Source organism: Arachis hypogaea, chromosome 12 (genome assembly GCF_003086295.3).
Source record: "Arachis hypogaea cultivar Tifrunner chromosome 12, arahy.Tifrunner.gnm2.J5K5, whole genome shotgun sequence".
In the NCBI taxonomy this organism is placed as follows: domain Eukaryota; kingdom Viridiplantae; phylum Streptophyta; class Magnoliopsida; order Fabales; family Fabaceae; genus Arachis; species Arachis hypogaea.
In genome coordinates, this window is record NC_092047.1 from 102,689,151 (window position 1) to 102,711,417 (window position 22,267).

The following is a 22,267-nucleotide window of genomic DNA, read 5'->3' on the forward strand; positions in this document are numbered from 1 at the left end:
AAAAAAATTCTCTAATTTTCAAACGCCCACTTCTTTTTACTGATGATTTCATCGTTAATCGGCCAATCAGTACGAACAGCCGGTAATGGATAACTTTGTAATAGGAAACACGCGAAATTATATGTTAATAAAAAATACGCGGCATTGGATTAAGATTATAACATTATCCATCGTACAGAAGTTTTCTTTGTACAAATAACATTATCCTTTTCTTAATCATGGAGTTTGAATTTGAACGGCTGAACCTAGTCTACCCAGCTAGTAGCTATAATTTTAGTAGAGCCGTGAGCTATTTTAAGTTTTTAACTCCTTCTAATTGTTTCAATCAACCTCCACCTATAAGGAACATGAATCAAATAACGATTCCCTCAGGGCACTGATTTCGAGATGACTAAGGCAACAATATTCAAGATAAAGTACTTAGATTCTGTTTCGATAGATTTATCAATAAATTTTTAATTTATAAAAAAAATATAATATTAATATTTAGTATAATTTTTAAAATTAAATTATAATTTTTTAAAAAATTATTTAAGTATTTATCAAAAAATTTAAAAAAAAAATTTATAATAAAATTTTTTTATCACATTTTTTTAAAATAAATATTTTTAAAATTAAAAAATTAAATATAAAATAATTTATTTATAAGTTACTTTTAATATAAATATTTATTATTTTAAACTATTTATTTAAAAAAAACTTAATTAAACCTTACTACTTCTAAGAAGTTAAATTTTTTATATATTTAGCATTTTTGTGTAAAACACAAAAATATTTTATATTATTATAATAGCAACATAATTTCATTAATTTGTTATTGATGTATTATAATTTTTTAAATTATATAAAAATAAAATATGACCGATATTTTCACAAAATATATATATATATATATATATATATACTTCAAGGGGAAGTAATTCACTACTGCAACAATAGAATTCAATTTACTTTTTCAATTTTTCATTCTCTTGCAAACTTTCTCATAGTATATAGAGTTTAGGTTTAAGATCCATAGCGCATTAATTAGTTCTCTTCTCTTCATCCTTTTTAAATTTTATTTTTCCTGCTCCCACCATTGATAAACTAAATGAAAATAATTTTAAAATTTAGTAGCATCTAACTCTTCCTGTCATCAATGATAACAAGTTGGGTAATCATCTTCTTGAATCCAAAGTTTCACTAAAATTCGAATCTAAAACTGCACGAGTTTCTGGTGGTATTAAATCTACAGCATTAACAGAATGGAGAGAGTTAAAGATCATTTTCACTCTAAAACCTGCAAATGAAATTATCCATATGTTAACAATTATTATTCCATGATTAACATAGTTGAGTCCATTCACAACAGGCACAGTGCTTTGAAAGATTAAAGTTATATTCCTTTTTATTCATCCTCTAATCAATCGACACATATTCGTCATGTGGTCTTTGAATTAAAACAAAAAAAAAATCTAGATTATTCTTATATATAATGACAACTTAGTCGATTAGACAGATCTTTAATTTTTCTTCAAGTACACAATCAAAAGTTTATCCAATTTATATCATTCATGCATCCTGACCCTAATCCTAATTAGAAATAAACGACATAGAATGGTGCATCCCCAAGAGGTGACAATTTTAATATGAAAAATCTAATTGGGCCCAATAATTGTTCCAGCATCTCAGTTCTAAAAGAAAATGCCACTAAAAGAACAAAAGAGAATTAAAAATGTCTGATTAATTGACAATTAGTATCATTTTTAGGGCGTGTGCCTTGTATGTTCCGTATTTTTTGTCATATAATTATTAACATTTAGACCATCTATTCATAAATAAATCCCCAATAATTATATTTTAAAGCTATTAAAATTTATCTCTATGGTGATAATTAAGACTAATTTTTTCATTTTTGAAATATCTGCTAATTTCATATATTTATTTATTATTTTAAAATTAAAAAATAGTGTTAACAAGTAAACACCTACAGATTTAAATTTTGGTAACAAAAATTTATTATTATATTTCTTAAACTTTTGTAGTAATTTTTTTTTTTTGAAAAAAAATACTACAGTACATAATATATAATTTTGGAAGAATTTCTAATAGTTTTAGCCGTTGATTTCAATTACAAAAAATATATATAATGTACATTAATTAAAATCAACGGTTAAAATTACTAAAACACCGATATTTTAAGAACATTTAAAAATTTTCCTATAATTTTTACATCAAATTCAAGGTTCATGGTGCACCATAACTAACAAAGTTCACCATACCATACCATACCCTACCATACCAATCACTCTATGACTCTAGTGTTATTTTTTAATTAATTTCAATTTGACCAGAAATTGGAAGGATAGAGGGGGAATTTTTTGGTGTATGACAAAGACTTGAAAGGTTGATACAATGCCCCTGGCTTGATGCAGTCCAAATGAAAAAAAAAAAAGGGAACCACTGAATGTGACACAAAACAGACATATGAATCCAATTTTCTAGATTATTATTATTAATTATTTAATTATTAACTACCGGGTGTCCGGGTCTGTTACAGAAGACTAAGATAAATAGCATAGATGCATTTAATAAAATGCATGTTTTGGACTATGCTATATAGCTGGTCCCTACTTTTCTCCTACCCTACTTACATATTTTCCACATTAATTACATTACATTCATGTATATGCAACTTATCATCATAGCTTTATTTTTTCTTTTTATCCTAATATATGACTCGGACTTTTATAGTTTGGTTTTATTATCACCATTCCCATTTATGTCGAATGTCACAACAATTGAATTCACCCCAAAATGTCACCTGTGTTATATGGAATTTTCTTTTTTATTTTTATATCATTATTATTCAAAATAAAAGAATCTTTGGAAAAATCTTGAACCATACTCTTCAAAAAGAAGCTTTCTCCAGAAGTTTGATTTTCTGTCCCGTTGCCATCACTTGATTTTAAAATATCTGAATTCAAGTCCTTCAAATATCTAATTTCTTTAATTTTTATAATATATAAGTAACTAAGTGACAAGTTTTTTTTTTAATGAGAAAATCTAGCTAACAGTTATTCTTCTTCCACTATGGTAGGATGAAGCTAAAGGATACAAATATTATATTCAATTAGTTACAAATATTTCAATTTCTCCCGAGAAAGCAAAAAACTTTATTTTCAAGTGCGGTCATTTTCATTTTCCTTACACTGATGATAATGATCCAAAAAACTTGCGTGTTTCACATTTTCATTCCCTTTCTATTGCTTTTAATTTCTGCATATACTATTGCAATTTTTTTCCGCACTAATTTTTCTTAAAAGTGCATTTTCAAGTTAGGATTTTAGAGTGTATTCTCAAAAGTCACATATAAATATTTGCACAAGCTAAGGTATTATCTATTTGTAGCATTTAACTATCTGATTAGCAAAATTTCAAAAAATATAGTAGCTAGAGACCAGTTAGAGAGTTTGTAGGGTAATATTTATATCAATATTTAGTGTTAAATTTATAAAATACAAATACTATATATATATATATATATATATATATATATATATATATATATAATGACTGATTTAGTGATTGATTTATTTAGAGTCACTACTAGAAAATTAGTTATTATAGACGGATATTTTCGACGGATTTTATCCCACGGAAATACAGACGGAATTTCAGAAAAATTTTTTGTCAAAAAACAAAAAAAATAAATTAGCATAAATTACAGATGGAAAAAAAAATCCGTCGATAATTCTGTCGGAAAAATTAATTTTTTTTCGTGAAAAATGGTTACAGACGAAAAATCCGTCTGTAATTTAAAAATTTTCGTCGGTAATATTGACTTAAACCTAAACTCTACTTCTATACCCTTGAGCTCCACAGTCCACACTCCAAACGAGTTTCACAATCAGCTTTAGACTCCATTCACACTCTAAATCTTGCTCCTCAGCGCCACATTCTTCCATCACCGCTGTTCCATAACCACAGTCATCCACCGCATTCTTCCATCATCAACACCTTTGGGGCTTCCATCACTCTCGTCGTTGTCAATCATCACTCTCGGTAAACCTAACTCTATTTTTATGAGTATAAATTTTAATCCTCCTTCAGTGACTTTTTCTTCTCTTCAAACCCAACATCGATGGTGAGTATTTGAATTTTCTATTATATTTTTTTCCAGTTAGTTTAATTGCTGCTTGATTTCATTTTCGATTTAGAATTAAGCTAGGATTTGCTTTTGATTTTGTGATTTATTTGGTTGTTGTGATGAATTTTTTATTTAATCAAAGTATTTCGAATGATGCATGTAAGCTGTTCGATGAAAAATCTCATAAACAAGATATTGATTTGGAATGATACATTTAACAATGGTGTTTTGGTACTTCATATACCCTTACTTGTTCACATCATTTTCTAATTATTCTTTTTTAGTTTTCTTCACTCACTACTACTCAGCCTTACCTTTTCATTTTAAATAATAAAATAAATTAACAATTTCTTTATATATATATATATAAAGTGAAGGCTGGGAAGAAGAGAAAGAAGTATTTGTTTAAAATTGGGGGTGGTTGGTGGACTGAATAATAATAATAATAATAATAATAATAATAATAATAATAATAATAATAATAATGTCGAAAGGAAAAAAAGCGTGTGTTAATGAGGTTGTGGAAGCAGATGGGAGCATAATAGTAGATCTAATAGAAAAAGAAGAATTACAATTTGAAAAATATTAGAGTGTGTATTTTATTTAACTGCTTCCTGTAATAAACTTATGTTCATATATGCAATTGAATCACACACATATACCCCCAACTAAATGAGATTAATTTTGTGACTATTATTATACTTGTAAATGTGATTTAACATGTGCTAGAGTGAGATCCTAAGGGCAGCATGAGTCCTGGGGTATCTAGAACAGAAACATTAAAAATAAAGATACAACATCTCTAGTTCTGCTAATGCTTGTCAATGGTTTTGTTTCAGGTCTTGAATGTGTTGATCTTTATTTTCTTTCTTTCTTTTTTCTAAAGAAAAATTAAAAGCAATTTTATATTATTTCCCTTCTTTTTGGTGTATGATATATCACCTTTTTTTAATGTTCAAATGTTTTTAATTCTTTTATCTTGTCTTTGATTTATGTTTTTGTATTTTCTTACATGAACAGACTCTCTGTATAGAGTCTTAAAGAATTAGATTAGCCACTATCAGAAAAATGCAGAACCATATGGAACATCTTGAGAATGCAAACGGTATTTTGTCTTCTCATGCATAAGTTTCAGAATAATTTCGTCGATAACTAAAAATTTGTCTGTAATATAGACTAAATTTATCTGTAAATTTATTTTTATTAAATCATTTTTTAGTAGTGAGTGCATATTGTATTTTTATATTTCTAAATATAATTTTCCCTTTTGCTTTTGTACGAGAATTCAGGTTGGTAGAAGGGGGAAAGGGAAAGGATATGATAAAAATCAAATTCATGGTATGGTTTTTCCAAGGCGGCTAATTCCGTCACGATTATACCATTAATTAGGTAATAACCATAGGAATTAGGTGAAACCAATAAAGAATTAGGTATTGGATATAGAGTTTTAATTTTATTATTTATTTATTATGAAATGTTTGGTCTTTTTAACGAAGAGTAAATCACTAAAATAATATTTGAAAGTTTGTATCGATGACAAAACGAATTTTAAAAGACGCTAACGACAAATGAGTGTCGCAAAAGATTTAAAAATACGGCAAAAAGAACTAGATATTAAATATATATTTTAGTATTGAATTGGTAGTTAACCTTTTAACGAAAAAAATTTTTTAAAATGAAATTGACAAAATGAAAGATTAACCATAATTAAATTTTTAATTTAAATTTCACTATATTAATTAACTATAATTAAATATTTAATTTTTTATTTTATTAATCTTTTCACTCTTAAAGAATTTGATCATTTTTAACTAGGAAATACTAAGCGAATTTCGCTTTATTTTTTTTTCTTTTACAAAATTTTAAAAACAAAAAATATTAAAAAATAGAAAATAAAAACGTAAATTAAGTGTATTCTATTTTTTTTTTTGTTGCTCACAATATCTCTAAATTTGACAGGTCAAGAATTAATCCGTTGCAAATCTGAATTCCATTTAAAGGACTATCGCTAGCCAATAAGTTATATTTTAAGCAGATGAATAAGCTGACCACTCGACCAATCCAAGTTGGTTGACACCCTAATCTTTCTAGAAAAAAAAATCCTAAACAGCTCCTGAGAATTGCCTCGAAAGACAATGAGGCCCTTAACAACAACAAAAAAATCCTTTCCAACTCCTGATCTTTACTTTTATGAGACTGATTAGCCCCTCTGTCAATATTTTTTATCATTGACATAGGGGCTAATCAGTCTTATAAAAATAAAGATTTGGGACCGAAAAGGATATTCTTTTTGTTTGGGGGCTTCGTAGTCCATTCGAAAAAATTATTAAGGACCGAGTTGGGTATTCACTCATTTTCTAATGACCTATTGAATAAGACTTCTTATGTTGGTCGTATTATTGGGTTTATGTTTGACCTTTTATTTTTTCAGCCGTTTACCATTAATGTCTAACGAGAAGGATTTAAACTTCATTTAGGGGTCTGTTGTTGGTCAATCGATTGTTGCATACACAAAAAAAAAAATTTAACCCCTGATACTTGTTTAAGTGGACGAATGAACTGATCACTCAATCAAAATTTATCCTACATATTTTCTAATGACCTATTTTGTAACACCCTAATATTCAAATCCTTATGTTCGAGTCATAAGTCAATGATAATAAGGTGGTACGACTCTCAAGGTGGATTTTTAATACATAATTTATAAGTATAATTGAAAGGAGTATTAATCGAGAAGCCTGAAAAGAGTAAATATAAAATCGCGAAGTCATATCACTCACGCATCGACAACTAGAAGATAAAGCGTGAAGTCAAAAGCGATGTACAGTTAAAGGCATTAAGGAGAATAAGAGAAGGACAGTATATAGATATATAACATAAGTAAATGGCGACTAGCCGCGACCCGTGAAGTTTAGGCCGGATATGGTACAGTATAACAGTAGTTGACAATAGTATCTCCTAATCTCTCCCAAAAGATGCACAAGGGCCTCTATAGGCAAGTTTTCAAAAAGATTCAATACATAATATAAGCTTTTCAAAATAAAGATGGAGAGATTCTAAGTAAAATATAAAGTAGAGAATATAAAGATCTTCGCCGTCTCTCAGATGAACCATAGCTCACTTCTGAGCACCTGGACCTGTATCTGAAAAAACAAGAGATATATACGGAATGAGAACCCCGACCCATGGGTTCCCAGTACGATAAAAGTGCCAAATAAATACAATGCATTGTAATAAAAACTCACTAAGCATCCTAAACTTCCTTTTACCAAATATTCATCCTATGTTCTCGCTAATCCATAAATAGGCAATTGTCATAAGGGAATGCTAAATCTAATTCATTTTCCTCATGCCTCCCAACTTTCTAACTCTCCAACGAATCAGAATCATAATCATAAATAAAACCATCACCAGTTATTCTGTCTCACCAATTCTATATCAATACTTCATATCCTCACCTAGGGCAAGTGAAATCACTTTACTGCGCCCACCCAGAAAGCTCAAATTATCTCATTCAATAATCATCATTTTAAATTAAGCATATCATTGCTCCATCTCAACAAGAATAGTCCTCAGCGTCAACCGACACCAGCATGAGGGATCTTTTAGTTGTACAAACACAAGCAATACATGCAAGTAATACACAATAAGGTACAAGTAGAACAAGTAGCACATAATCAGGTAACATAACATATATGATATAGCAGTCCAAAACAAATAGGCAAACCCAAACAATTCAAACATATACATATGATGTATGCCTACCCTTTGGCTGATGATATCATCTGTCGGTTATATAGCCAACCCGACACGTCCTGGTAGCTAACCATGGACAGAAACACCCATCGCGGAGCAAGTAGGTTTGAGCTACAACCCCCTTGCTACTACCCGCTCAACCTAGAGCCAGTGGAACAACCACTACTGCGGCTACTACCCAGGCGGGTGTTTAAAAGCTCAACCTAGAGCGAGTGAAATCACCACTACTGCCGCTACTACCCAGGCGTCACAATCTCTGACCTGAAGCAAGCGGGACGAACCACCATCCTTGCTACTACCTAGATATCTCAAGTATTGACGCGGAGCAAGCGGGACGAACCACAATCCTTGCTATTACCCAGGTATCTCAAGCATTGACCCGGAGCAAGCGGGACGAACCACAACCCTTGCTACTACCCAGGTATCACAATCACAAATACACATTCATTCAAAACTCCATAATTAAACTCATTTATCATAATTCTCTTTCCCCATCTCATACTCGGAGCAAGTGGACAACGCCACTGCCTACTACCCAGACACAGTCTCTCTCTCTATTGCGCCTTATTACTATTAAAGGGAATCCGTACCCTGTCACCATTAGAGGGTATCTGTGTCCTGTCACCCTTACAACCAGAGAGAAAACACAAGTATATTCACATTCAACGTTTTCCATCATTATTCATTTACCACATTCATTCATTAATCATATATGCATCTCCAGCATACTCGCCATATGTTCAAGCTTCCTCAGTTTATCATAATCATTTAATCATTAATCATATACATATACATACTCAGCCATAATTCAATGCTTATCACAACCATCCGGCTCATATCATACACAGCACCTTCACCATCATCCTCAGCAACTCATACAATCATCATTACTCATCATTCATCATTGATTCTCACTTTACTTCATCCACAATTTACCACATGTCCTAATTCTTCTCATTACTATGCATACTATAAAAATTTAGGACTTAAAGGATGAAAATGGAGGCTTAGAAGTCTGAAATTCGGCTTTAAAAACATAAAAATCAACTTTTGCTGAAAAAGGGAGTCACGCGTGCGCGTCGCCCACGCGCACGCGTGGGAAGCGGAGAAAAGCGGGCGACGCTTGCACACGCGTGGGAAGTAGAGAGGTAGAGTGACGCGTGCGCGTCAGCCACGTGTGGATGCGTTTTGTGCTCCTCGCACAAAACTGACACGCTACCATCACAACTCTCTCGAATTTATACCATGCACCTGCATCAATACAGTGACGCATACGCGTCGGCCAGGTGCACGCGTGAGAGGGTAAAAATCGTGAGTGACGCGTGCGTGTCGGTCATGCGTTCGTGTCAGAGTACGTTTTATCAAAATTTTTACTAAGTTTAAAAAGCTACAGAATTACATTTTCAAACCCCAAACTTCCGACGAGTATAACTTCTTCTACAGAATTTCTTTTTTCAACCATTTCTGAACTGTTGAAAAGATCGTTGAATAAACTTTCATAAAAATCTAGTTTTGAAGAATTCTTAACTCCGAGGACCGCGTTACGGGCCGCCAAAGTTGGTCAAAAATCAGTTTTCACCCAAAACATAAATCACCAATTATTCTAACGTTCACAAGCCAAATTCATTTTCACTCAACCAAATGACCACAACCCAACCACATTCACATAATTACACTCAACCAAAACCAAACCTACCTCATCTACACAATTCAATTCAATTTCGTCACCTTCCACTCCTAGATTCCTAATTTCTTATTATTCCACATTCCTGCCATTTATTCACACACTCAATAGTCAATATCCATTTAATCTCATATGACATTACACAATATACACATCACTTACCTTCCTTACCTCTTTTCGGCCTCCGTCCCAAGATTCACGGTCTTCGGCCCAAATTCACAATTTAAATGCATATTTCATAAACCAATATTCATTATCCAATTCATCAAATTCTCAACACACCAAACATACAAATTCACACAATTCTCAACCTAATCATTAATTTCCATTACATATCAACTATACATATTAGCACCAACTATTTACACAATCCAAACTTAATCCTAGGGGCATCTAGCCTAGGAATTCTCATCATACCACACGATACTTAAATGAAACTTAAACCGTACCTCTTGTAGCAAAAATAATTGAGCTTCTTCTTGGGAGTCTCCACCAACTCTTAACTCCAAGCCTCACCAAGGCCCCACAAGCAATATCAATCTTCCAATTGTGCACCAAAATCACCCAATACTCTAATATAATCAATTTTCACACTTATAATTAACATAGAGTTCATGAAATTGATAGATCACAAGGGTTAGAGGGTTCCTTACCTTAACCTACGAAATTGGTTGATGGAACTCACCAATGTCTCATACTAGAGCACTCCTAAATAATCAAAATCATAAAATTACTCAACACACATAACCAAACTCGAATTTAAGGGAAAAAACGAAAAATAGGCAGAGGAAAGTGGAATAATCACCACAAAACTTAGATAAAATTATAGAGGATGAGAAGAGCGACGTGTAGCCGCAAACAGCTCGTCAATCGGAGTTCCGGAGAGAAAGTTATGGTGATTTGAAGTTTGATGAAATTAGGATTTTCTCTCTTCTTCCTCTCTTCTCCATTTCAGCGCCCTACACCCCTTTCTTTAGGGTTAATGAGCTGAAACACTCATAACTAATGTTTATATATATTGGATCTTGGCCCACTTGGGCCCGGTTTACTTAGTTTAGTCCGTTGGCTAATTTTGGGTCAAAACCTTTAAAATTAGAATTTTAAATCGTATTTTAAATATTTTTATCTTCCCAAATTATAAATTCTTATTTCTTAAAATTATTTACTTCTAATTAATTTTCTCAGCCACAATACCGGACAGATCGCAGCCGGTACTGCCAGTCAAATTTCCAGTGAATATTTTTATTCAGAAAACTATGTTTTCCGACTCAAAAAAATTCACTGAATCCAAATATCATATTTAAATTATCAAATTCTGATTGCTAAATTTGCTAACTATATTCGCTCCTATTTAATTTATTATTTAATTAATTACGATTTGACCGAATTTTACATATCGAATAAGACTTTTTATGTTGGTCGTATTATTGGGTTTAGGTTTGACCTTTTATTTTTTTAGCCATTTGCGACTAATCTCTAACGAGAAGGATTTAAACTTCACTTAAGAATCTGTTATTGGGCAATGAATTGTTGCATACAAAAAAAAATTTTAAATCCCTAATATTTACTTAAGCAAACGAATAAAATGATCATTCGATCAAAATTTATCTTACATATTTTCAGGAAAAGGCCTATAACTTTAGCTTACAATTGTGCTCTTTGTTTTCTTCTTGGTCTAGAAATTCAATTTTGGGTGTGACCAAAAAATTATTTAAGCTTCTATATAATGTCCTCAAGTTTTCCAAAAAATAAAACGAGGTATTTTTTTATTGAAGTTCGAAAAATATTGTATGTATTATTTTGCATATATATATTGTATATTTTAAATTTTTAATAGTAAAAGTGATTGATGAGAAATAAAAAAATAAAAAATTCATCGTTTATGTTATAAAATACAAAGAAATTATACAGAAATATATAGTAGTAAAAATATTATTTCTTTTAAAGTGTATTTAGAAGAAAATATTTTTAGAATTGAATTAATTTGATTTAAAATTAATTGAATTAATAAAAATATATTATTATGTAAAATAATAATTGATTTAATTTAAAAATTGATATAATAATATAGTTTTATATTTTTATTTTTTATTTACTAAACAATTTTTCATTACCTCTAATAACAATGGTTGACCGTTGCTGACGTCATCGAACCACTACAGACCTCTACTATCTCTTCTCTTCAAACCATTTTCTCTTATATTAATATTTAAAAGATAAAAGTAATTTTTATATTTTCAACAAACCAAATTATTTCAGTTTCGACTAAATTTTATAAAAATAAAATAAAATAATTTGAATTTAGTTATAATTATAAATCAATTTAATTCTTATTTTTTTATTCATTTTATACAAATAATTTTATTTTAAAATCAAATCATTTCTAACCTTACTATGTTCTAAATACACTTTTAAAGTTTTATAGAGGAATGGATTTGAAAGGGAAAAAAAAATTAAAAGAGTAAAACAGATTTTTTATAAATATATTCATTTTCAAACCCACCCCCCCTCCCCCCAAACACCCCCTTCCTTTCCCCAATTTTTTTCTCCTCTAAATCAAAATTCTTTCGCTTAGAATTTGTAACTTGTGGAGAGTTGTTTATGCTCTGTATTAGGGGGTTTTTTATTTAAATAAATTAAATAAATATTTTATTTACTAAAATAAATAATTTTAAAATTATTTACTGTATATTTCCTCTCTCTCTTTGAATAATTGATTTAATTTGTTCTAGAATAAGAACAAGATATGATGATCTTACCTTACTGTCTTGTTAATCTGTAATGTGATACAATTTTTTTTTGTTCTTCTAGTGCATTATCTACAGTACACAGTATTTATTATTTATAATCTTCTGCTTGTCGTTGTTCAAGTCCAATCATACTAAAGTCACTATCTTCAATTTATTCATTAATCGATAAAAGTTTATTTTATGTTGTGTCTTAAGATTTTATTTATTTATTTAATTCTGAAAAACTTGAACATGAGAATTTCAGTTAAAAAGAATGGGACTTATTACGGGTGACTTGTTGCTATTTAAAATGCAATATGTCTTTGAGATGTGTTATAGTAAAATTTTGTTTTATTTTATCCATTCATATATTTTTAATTTCCTGTTACAGTAATAACAATGTTATTTTTAATCAATATCTTTTACTACTAAATTAAAAATCTCACATTGATTTGAGTTGTTCAAAATTAACAAGTAATGTTGATAATATTATCTACTTAACGTTAACGAGTTAAGTCCCACTTTATTATTTGAGATCCACGAGTTGCATTAATTTAGTCTTTAATTTTTTAGTTATTATAATTTGGTGTTTCAAATTTAAAAAATACATCAATGTAGTTCCTTCTATATTTTTTGTCACCAGAATTCAACGCCGTTAGTAACGTGGTTCAAACCTTACTACACCAGACTAGACATATTAAAACGACATCATTTGAAAATTTGAACAATCTTGTCATAACCCTTAATTGACATCGTTTAGACGTTTAATACTTTATTTAGTGCCAAAACGCGTACAACATCAATTTAATATATTCAATGTGACAAGGTTTGAACCACTTCACTAATAGTGTTGCGAAAAAATACACGAAAAATTATATTAGTGCACTTTTTTTAACTTAAAAAAATAAATTATAACAATTAAAAATTAAAAATTAAATCAGTACAACTTGTCAATCTCAGAATTAAAATAGGGCTTAATTTCTATTTGACCAATCAACAATCTTTAAGGCAAAGTTATAAGAGGTCAAAATGTGATATTTTTATAATATGTTTTGTCTAAAGAAAAAATAGTTCACCAGAAAACGAAAAAGAATAAAAAAAAATGACCAATATTATTTTACTAACAACTTAATTATAAATTCTATAACGATTTTAACTTTTTTTTTTTTTTGGACCTGCTCTATAATGATTATATGTAACAGTTTTAGATTTTTAGTATTTTTATTATCTGCTTCCTTGTTTTTTTTTTTTTGTTGGACAGGTCTGCTTCGTAATTTATATTATATCCAGTAAATATATGACACAGATAAGCCCAATATATGCACAACCCTGAATTATCTCAACACAACAAGACCAACAAATTGAAAGACCAACACAGCAAATAGAATAGACAAATATTTTTGGGGTCGTACATATTCTGTCTTCAATATTAGGGATAGCTGGGTCGAATCTATTGGCCTGACCCGCTGACCCGCTGAATTCGTTAAAAAGATGGGTTGGACGATTTAGAACTCGTCAAATAAATTATTCGTCAAATTTACGGATTTTGATGACATGGAGTAGGTCGGCCGCCGGGTCAAAAGTTTTTAATTTTTTATTAAATAAAAGAGTGATTAGTGTTACAAAATTAATAATTATATAATTTTTAAATATTTTTTTTTTTTTTATTCTTCTTTTAGTTATTAACTTCACTTATTTTATTTTACAATTTTATATATATGCTCAAATTATGTGATTTATTTTTTAAAATAAAGATAATTCTATTGACAAATATTATTTTAAATAATTTTATTAAAGTTAAAAATTAAAAAAATAATAGTGAAAAAACTTAGATTGTAATTTGATTTTTTTATTTGTATTTAATTTTTTAATTATTATTTTTTTATTAATTTTAATGAATTTTTTTTTTTTTTTAAAAAGTGTCAAGCGGGCTAACTCCCGATCCGCCAATTTGCCATAAAACGGGATGAGCTAGCATTTTGAACCCACCTTAGTTGGCGAGGCGGGTCGGCCCGTCTCGTTTTGTGGCGCAAGCCTAAGCAGGACAGGTTGGGTGGGCCGGCCCGCTTTGCCACCCCTTTATTCATCAAGACTTTTTAAGTTGTTAGCTCACTTCCGACCACAAAAAAAAGTTGCTAGCTCACTTATTTACAGAAATTACCAAAAATAGTATTCGAAAATTTATATCACTTACAAAAATAATTTCAAAAGATGCTAATGAGTAAGGACAAATAAGCTCCCACAATATTTAAAAACATGACAAAAAGGCCTAGATATTAAATATATACTAAAAATTGATTTTAGAGACCAAATTTTAATGCAAACTTTTGTAATTATTATTAGAAAAATAAGATTTTTTTCATCCTTAGATTTAGTAATTTTTTGTCAAGTGTATTTTATTAAAAAAATTATTGTGAATGACCATATTCTTTTAAAAAATAAAAAATTTAAAAATCAAATTTTATTCCAAATTTGTTTGTACATCTAACTATTTATTCAAATGTTGTCACAAAAATGTAAATCAAATAAATAATTCGTTTGCTAAATATGAAAGTTTTTGTTATTTACAAAAAATATAATATTTTTTTGTTCTTTTTGTTGTATTTTCAAATTATTCGGGCTGTTTTATTGATAAAATCTTTCAAGGACCTTTTTGTCTGTAGCTGAATCTTTCGGGTACCAAATTGGTAGTTAATCCTTTACTTAAATAAGTATGCGGAAACCAAGTTGGGTTGGTCTAGTGGTTAGCTCACTAGTCCGCTTAAGCAAGTGTCGGGGGTTCGAATCCCGCCTTGTGCATGCAGCAACCCATTGGCCAGCGGCAAACCCTTAAATGGAGCTCAGTACCGCGACGGATTAGTCCTTGACCTGCCGGGTTGGGGGATACCGTGGGAAACCAAAAAAAAAAATAAGTATGCGGAGTTCAGATTTTGTCTTGTGTATATAGCAACTCATCGACTAACAATAAATTTTTAAATATGAGTTCAAATTTGCAACGAATTAATTTAGCCTCTCATAGGAAACAAAAATGAAAAAAAAAAAGATTTTTCAACTGTGAACCCAAAAAAAAAATTTCAACAATTACATGAAGAGCTTACAAATGAAATAGGAACATGAACTGATGAACAGTTTTTGCACTAAGAAATCAGTAATGAGAGTAACATTATGTAATCGATGTTAACATAATCTTTGCAATTGTTTCAATTCAATTCCCTACAAATGGATACATAATACGCTTCTAATAAAACCAGTAGTGCTTGATCTTTCAATATTGCAAATATTGCTAGTTTTGTTATTAATGCATTGCACTAATACATATCTATAAACCATACTTTCTTATAAAACTAGAAGTTATTTCTGACCCTAAAAAAAATGATACACTGTTGTACCATTATCTTATCCTAAAATTATCACACCAGCAAATATATCTATCTAGTTTCATCCACCACTTGAATAATTACACAAATCTCATCTAATTGTCAATACATTGAAGAAAGAGAAAGTTAATTACAGTTAAAATTAAATATATCATTGTCAGACTCAGGAAGGTGAACAAAAAAATATATCAATTTTAATTCAAGATAAACTAAGTTGTTTCTAATGAGAACCTTGCATTGTGAACAATTAGTTTTCTGTGATAATCTTCCACATACATTTAAAACATTAACCATTTAACTATTCTTGGTTGAATAATGTACATTATGACAAATTCACACCATGAATTTGCATTTCATTTCAACTTTTTAATCCACTTCCATAATGGCACAAAATATGGCACATGAAAACCATATTTCAAGTTCCATTATATACAGCACAATGAATGCACTAAACCCAATTCAACCACACTTTCTGTTTTGTCACATACAAAGGCTTGCTTAAAGCCAAAGCAATCATGAAAACTAAGGAACCAATCCAAAGCTATATATAGGGAAATGCAATTTGCATTTGCAATCACAATCACCTATACATTGACCTCTGGAGATGGGAAAATCCGTTTCGCGAGCCATTGGAAGGGTCTTAAAAGTTGAGCCCTTTTCTTGCGCCAGAACCAAATGGCCGCGTTGTAGTTTTCGTTGCGGATCTTCTTTGTGGCTGCTCTCCAGTCGTACTTCTCCATCTCCAGACGGGCAGCTTGTCCCATGGTTTTCCTCAACTCGTGGTCGTACAAGAGAGGTTTTAGTTTGCTCAAACAGTCTTCTAGATCGCCTGGAGTGTAGAGATAGCCAATCTTGCCATCTTGGTCTTCAGGGATTATGTCTGGGACACCACCGGCACGTGCTCCCACAACCGGGATCCCTGAAGACATGGCCTCCAAGACAACCAGGCCGAGTGTCTCGGATTCCGAAGGCATCACAAAGACGTCTCCACTGGCATAAGCTTGAGACAGTTCTTCCCCTCCTAACATTCCTGTGAATACTGCAGGCATGCCTTGAAACATTTTCTCCAGCTCCTCTCTGTTAAAAGGTGCAAAAGATTTCACATTTAGGCAAGAAAATTTTAGAGGGTAAATTTTTATTGGAGTACAAATTAATAAGAAACAATTTAATTTTTCAATTTGTGTCATATCTTAAGAAATCGCTCACAAGTTCAGGTTTTTCAAGCATTGATCAAATGTATTTTGTACAAAATGTCACTCACATTTAACCAATGAAGCTTATCTAATAAAAAGTGAGGTAGTTCAAGCATATAGAAAAGAAAGATGGAGTGGAATTTTGATTAATATGTAAAACATTTTGTATGCTTACATGAGATTTTGGTACCGGTACAACCTGACTAAAAATAATTTTAAAATATCATTTTCACAATGAAAGCAACTTCCACTTGTAGAAAGCTTTTGGATAGCAAAGAGGAAATCGAAGACATATCATATTAAGTTACCTGTATGGTCCATCTCCTATAAAAGCAATTCTTGCTTCAGGAAGCCTATCCATGACACTGCCAAATCATGTGTTTCAAATGTCATATACAAATGTTCAAGTTTACAAACAAGGTATATTATACATTATGGTGTGATGAACCGAAGAATTGACAAAGAAAGATAGAGGCATGTCAAACTGAGCTGCCAGAAAGCATTTCTTGAAAAGGTTGTTTTAGCAATCTTTCAGCATTAGTACAATGATGACAACCAAAGTTTTCACCACCCTTCAAGTTTGATTTTAAGATTTGATTGCGAAATATTGTATATAATTCCAAGTTCTTCTTTGGAGAATGTGATGTTTCTTACCTTTTGAGGAAATCTAGACTTTTCTCGACTCCAAGCCGTCCTACGTGAACTATCAAGGGCTTCTCAGGCTCGCCATTGCTGCACAACACATGTTTAAGGATAAGATCAAACCTGATTATATTAAAAGAAACACTGTTCATATGAAAATTACAATAGGTTCACAAACCTCAGTCTTATTCGCATTTCATGGGACTTGAATTTGGGATGGAAACTTTCAGAATCGACACCCTTGTTCCAAAGGCGAATCTTGTTAGCTGGAAATTGACAAATGAAATAAGTCAGACACCAAGAATGGTGTACAAAAGAAATGGTTATGCTTGGCTATTGTTATTGATCGAGGAAAGCTGAAGACCAATCAACAATGGTGTTTGAGTTCACCTGCTGTTACTCTAGCTACTTCAAGATCCCTTGCAATGGCAGCCGATGGCACCAAAGTCAGGTCTGCAGCTCTGTGCAGAAACTCTACATAAAACAGAAACTCGACATTATTCTCACAAAAACATGTCACTAAGTATGACAACAGTGGAAAGAAGGAAGCATACATACTTATGACCCACCACATGGGTTGCACCAGCCAGCTAAAGGTGTATCTTGGAATGTATCTGAACAAAGAGAAATAAAAATAAAAATGATCAGCCATAAGAAATACTTGGTTTAATGTTCGAAAGCCTAACATCGTAGCATTGCAAAGGTGCAATGTTGAACTTTGACTTTTGTGTACATTGCCTATTTTGATCTTTAATATTTTCTATTTTAAGGTTGATTTATGAAGAAACAAAGTGAAAACAATAACATCATGTTTTCTGTTTTCATTTTTCTCCTTCACAAAATCCTTAAAACAGAAACAAAGCAAGTCCTAAGTAAACATGTAACTTACACTGGTACATGGGTGTGATAAGACATGACAATGGGAACACTAAGAAGCTTTGCAATTGCAAGAGCACCGAACACCTGAAATTCAACCATTGTTAGTTATGGTAGGTTCTTTACTACAACTATATATCATTCATTTAAATGCAACAGTTATTAAAATGAGAAAAACCGGACACCAACCATTATTCCTGGTGATGATGCGTGTATTATGTCAGGCTTAAACTCGGCAACGGCTGATATTATTCTTGGACTAAGTGCCAAAGAGAGGGGTACCTTCTGATACCAAGGACAAGGGAAGCTGCATTTTTTTTCCAGGTTTAGAGTAAATTTGTTAGATAAAACAATGGCTGCAGCATTAACCATAACTTCAAAGAATTTTTCATGAATTTTATCTAATTAGGAAATTTCTAATTTCTAAGTTCTAAATTGATATAAGCAATTTCAAATATCAGCAATTACTATAACTTAGAAACAATTTCTATATGGTTAAAAGATTCAGAAATAACTGCAGAGGTTAGAGATGGCCAAGAATAAAATCTGCTAAGAAACTAAACAAATCAATGTTAGCAACCTTCGCGATCCGATTAATTTTGCTCCATAAAATTCCTTGGGTACACCTTCATGTGTTGTCACAACCATTACCTATTACAAGAAGAAATGAAGACAAGCAATTAGTTTACAATGTTAGAATTTTTAGGATACATGGCAGAATTTTCTCGTTTTTTCTTCATAAAATCCTCAAACTAGAAAACATGAAAAAATGACAATAGAAACCAACCAGGCTTAAGATAACAGAGAAAGTTACCTCATCTCCCATTTCGCGAAGGTATTTTATAAAATTCTGAAACCGGTTTTTGTATCCTGAAACATACCTGCAAAATAGATAGAGCTCTCAATAAAAATCCAATTTAAAAGGAAGAGACATTGTTCTTTCTAAAAGTAGTCTACACATGAATGATAATCACAATTCACAAAGGTAATGTAATCACAAATGTACTTAAATGCAGAGAGAACCTATAAATGAAGGGACATTCATTTATAATCAACACTTCCCAGAATTAATTCATAATTAATCTTTGATTCTCTCACCCCACAAGTAGTTATTTACAAGTCCTAGAGGCAGCACTGCAAAACATATAGCTGAGATGCATTTTTCTTCTAATATTCCAAAACAGATTAGCACAAAATCCAGCTCAATTAAATCATAATTGAAACCATGAAGGTCAAATCCAATCTGATCTACATGAAAAAAAGAAAGCAAAAAAAAAACCTCAAACAACCAAAGTCAACACTGGATCATAACAACAGAGCAAGTCAACTGTAGTGGAAAGAGAAAGTTAAAAACTTTAATGTCATCTGAACAAAGAAACAAAAGAGTTTTTTTTTTTTAATTAAAAATTCACATGATGGGTTTTGACACCAAAGAAGAAAGTTGTTGGGCTGATGCAGTTGGAAGAAGATCTAAATTAAGCAATTAAGTTTGGTTAAAGCGACTAGTAAAACAATGGGGAAGAGTTAGGAACAAAATCAAAAGAGGGAATGAATGACTCACGCAAATGGAGAAGGCTCAACGAAAAGTGCGATTCTTCTTGGCCTAGAATTGTTCTCAGGATCAAGCAAAGCAGACTCAGGAGGAGAATCTTCTTCTTCCTCAACAACCTGAAGCAAACTATCCCCAGCTATGGTCATTTTTTCGTTGGTAGCTCCAAGGTACGAACTTTTCCTTCTTCTCAGAGTGTTTGAGCCTTGAAAGGTGCAAAAATTTGATCTTTTGCAAATGGGTGTGATGGGTTTTGGTCCAAATGATTGGAGGAGAGAGAATCCGGCAGAAGCAAAACGAGGGTAGTATGAAGAAGAGGAAGAGGGAAAAGAGAAAGAAGAAGAATAAGTGGTGTTTGTGTCAGGTGAGAGAAAAGGAGGAGAGAGAGAGGAATTTATAGAGAGAGAAGTGGAAGTAGTGTTCATGATGATGGCAAATATGTGAAGGAGTATATAATCATAAAGTTACAGCCTTTGAAATGTGCTCGATTATTGAATTGATTAATATGGAATTGTTTGCAAGGAAGAGTGTGTGTGTTTGTGTGTGTGAGAATGAAGGAATCTAAGACACATGCAAAGGACTCTAACAATGGATATTCTCTTTATGATGGCGGGTGAGAGAGGAATCAAAAGGGGGAACTTTGAGCATATGCTATTTGCCTCTTTGGTCAAATGATTCAACCCTATTTCCCACATTTTACACAATAATTCAACTTGGAAAAAAAATTTAGCCAATTGTATCGAATTAAGTCTTAGAGTAACTCTAATCTATTTTTTTGGGTATTAATTTGATTTTTACAGTTATTGAATTAATTTAAAATTAAAATTTGTATTGAATATTATTTTTGAAATGATACAAATATCAATAAAAAAATATTGCATCATTCTAAAGAAAGATTAGTAAATATTATATTTGTATATCTATTAAGTCCATTAAATGAACATTGTAACTTTGTAACTTTGTTAAATTAAAATAAAATCACACATTGAAGTGATGAATTTTATATTGAATTTAAATTAATTTTTTATGATATATAATCCCATAAATACTTATGTGATATTGTGTGAGATTCAAAATAAAATGAAACTAAAATCAAGCATTAGAGATATCTTTAAAGTAATTCTTTTAAATTGGTTGCATATACTAAAATAATACTTAAGATCTTAATGTACTAAACTATTAATTACGACTTTAAAATTAATAAAAGTATATTATACCAATTTCTAAAAGTATGATAAATTTTTTGATAAAAAAATATAATTGATGTATTTAAAATCTCAAAAACTATTTTAAATTTTAATACATGTTCATATTTTAAACAATCAATTTAGAACTTTAATTATATCTTTTATATATATTAGAGACAATCTTATAATTAGAAATCTTATAAAAGAAGTGAATTTTTTCCCTCATATTAGTGGATATTCAAACTCCAATTTGATATTAATGGTTAAGGAATAGGAATGTCAATCACGTCAATTAATTCTGTGTTGTATGAATGACTCGCCATTTGCTACAAATAGATAGTGTGTGAATATAAATTAACTGGATTTTTTTTGTATACATTCTATTTAATAATACAAACAAATAGTATAGTAACATGTTATATAACGAAAAGTAAATTCATATTTTATTACACAGCTTGTTGGATCCTTTAGAGCGAGAGTGATAGTAAAAAATTGATGAATAAAAATGTATGATGCACCCCACCGACACGGACATGGGACATGACACGAGATACGTCGACACGCGAATTTTAAAATCTTACATGACACGGGGACACGTATACATATAAAATATAAAGTATTTTTTAAATAAATCGTAATGATATTTTAATATTTCATTGATATTAAAATATAAATTAATTTTTTAAATTATTTTTAATATCTTATTTTAAGTATATCAAGTATTTAAAATATTTTTTATTTTAATAAATAATAATATATACTCTATCTAAATTTATTTTAAGAATATATATTAAGAATAAGACCGACACGCTGACACGTGATGGTATTTAGGTGTGTCCAAGTGTGTTCGGAAAAAAAATTTTTATTTTTTATTGAGACACGGTTTGGACACAGGAGACACGCGTGTCGAACGAGTGTCGGTGAGTGTCGTATCCGAAATGTGTCCGACACGCAACTCAACAAAGTGTCCGTGTTTCATAGATAAAAATAGCGAAGGAAAACATAAAAACAACAAATTAATAGAAAAATATTTTGAGAATCGTATGCCACAAAAATATTTAAATTTGCCACAACAAAGAAAAAATCTCATAAATGAATGTGAAAAACATAGCATGATACAAAAATTAGATAAGAATGAATATGAT

The 22,267-nt window shown here is 30.7% G+C and overlaps 1 protein-coding gene across 1 annotated transcript; it reads right to left on the bottom strand.

Annotated features, from left to right (window-relative positions):
• Positions 1-15,926: 15,926 nt before the first annotated feature.
• Positions 15,927-20,646, bottom strand: LOC112727954 (sulfoquinovosyl transferase SQD2). The gene is made up of 11 exons (XM_025777913.3): positions 19,948-20,646; positions 19,201-19,267; positions 18,967-19,037; positions 18,576-18,693; positions 18,400-18,473; positions 18,069-18,124; positions 17,901-17,984; positions 17,689-17,776; positions 17,523-17,600; positions 17,177-17,233; positions 15,927-16,752 (listed from the first exon to the last, which is right to left on the bottom strand). The coding sequence occupies exons 1-11, from the start codon at positions 20,358-20,360 to the stop codon at positions 16,260-16,262; spliced, it is 1,599 nt and encodes a 532-aa protein (XP_025633698.1). The 5' UTR covers positions 20,361-20,646; the 3' UTR covers positions 15,927-16,259.
• Between the last annotated feature and the right edge of the window lie 1,621 nt (positions 20,647-22,267).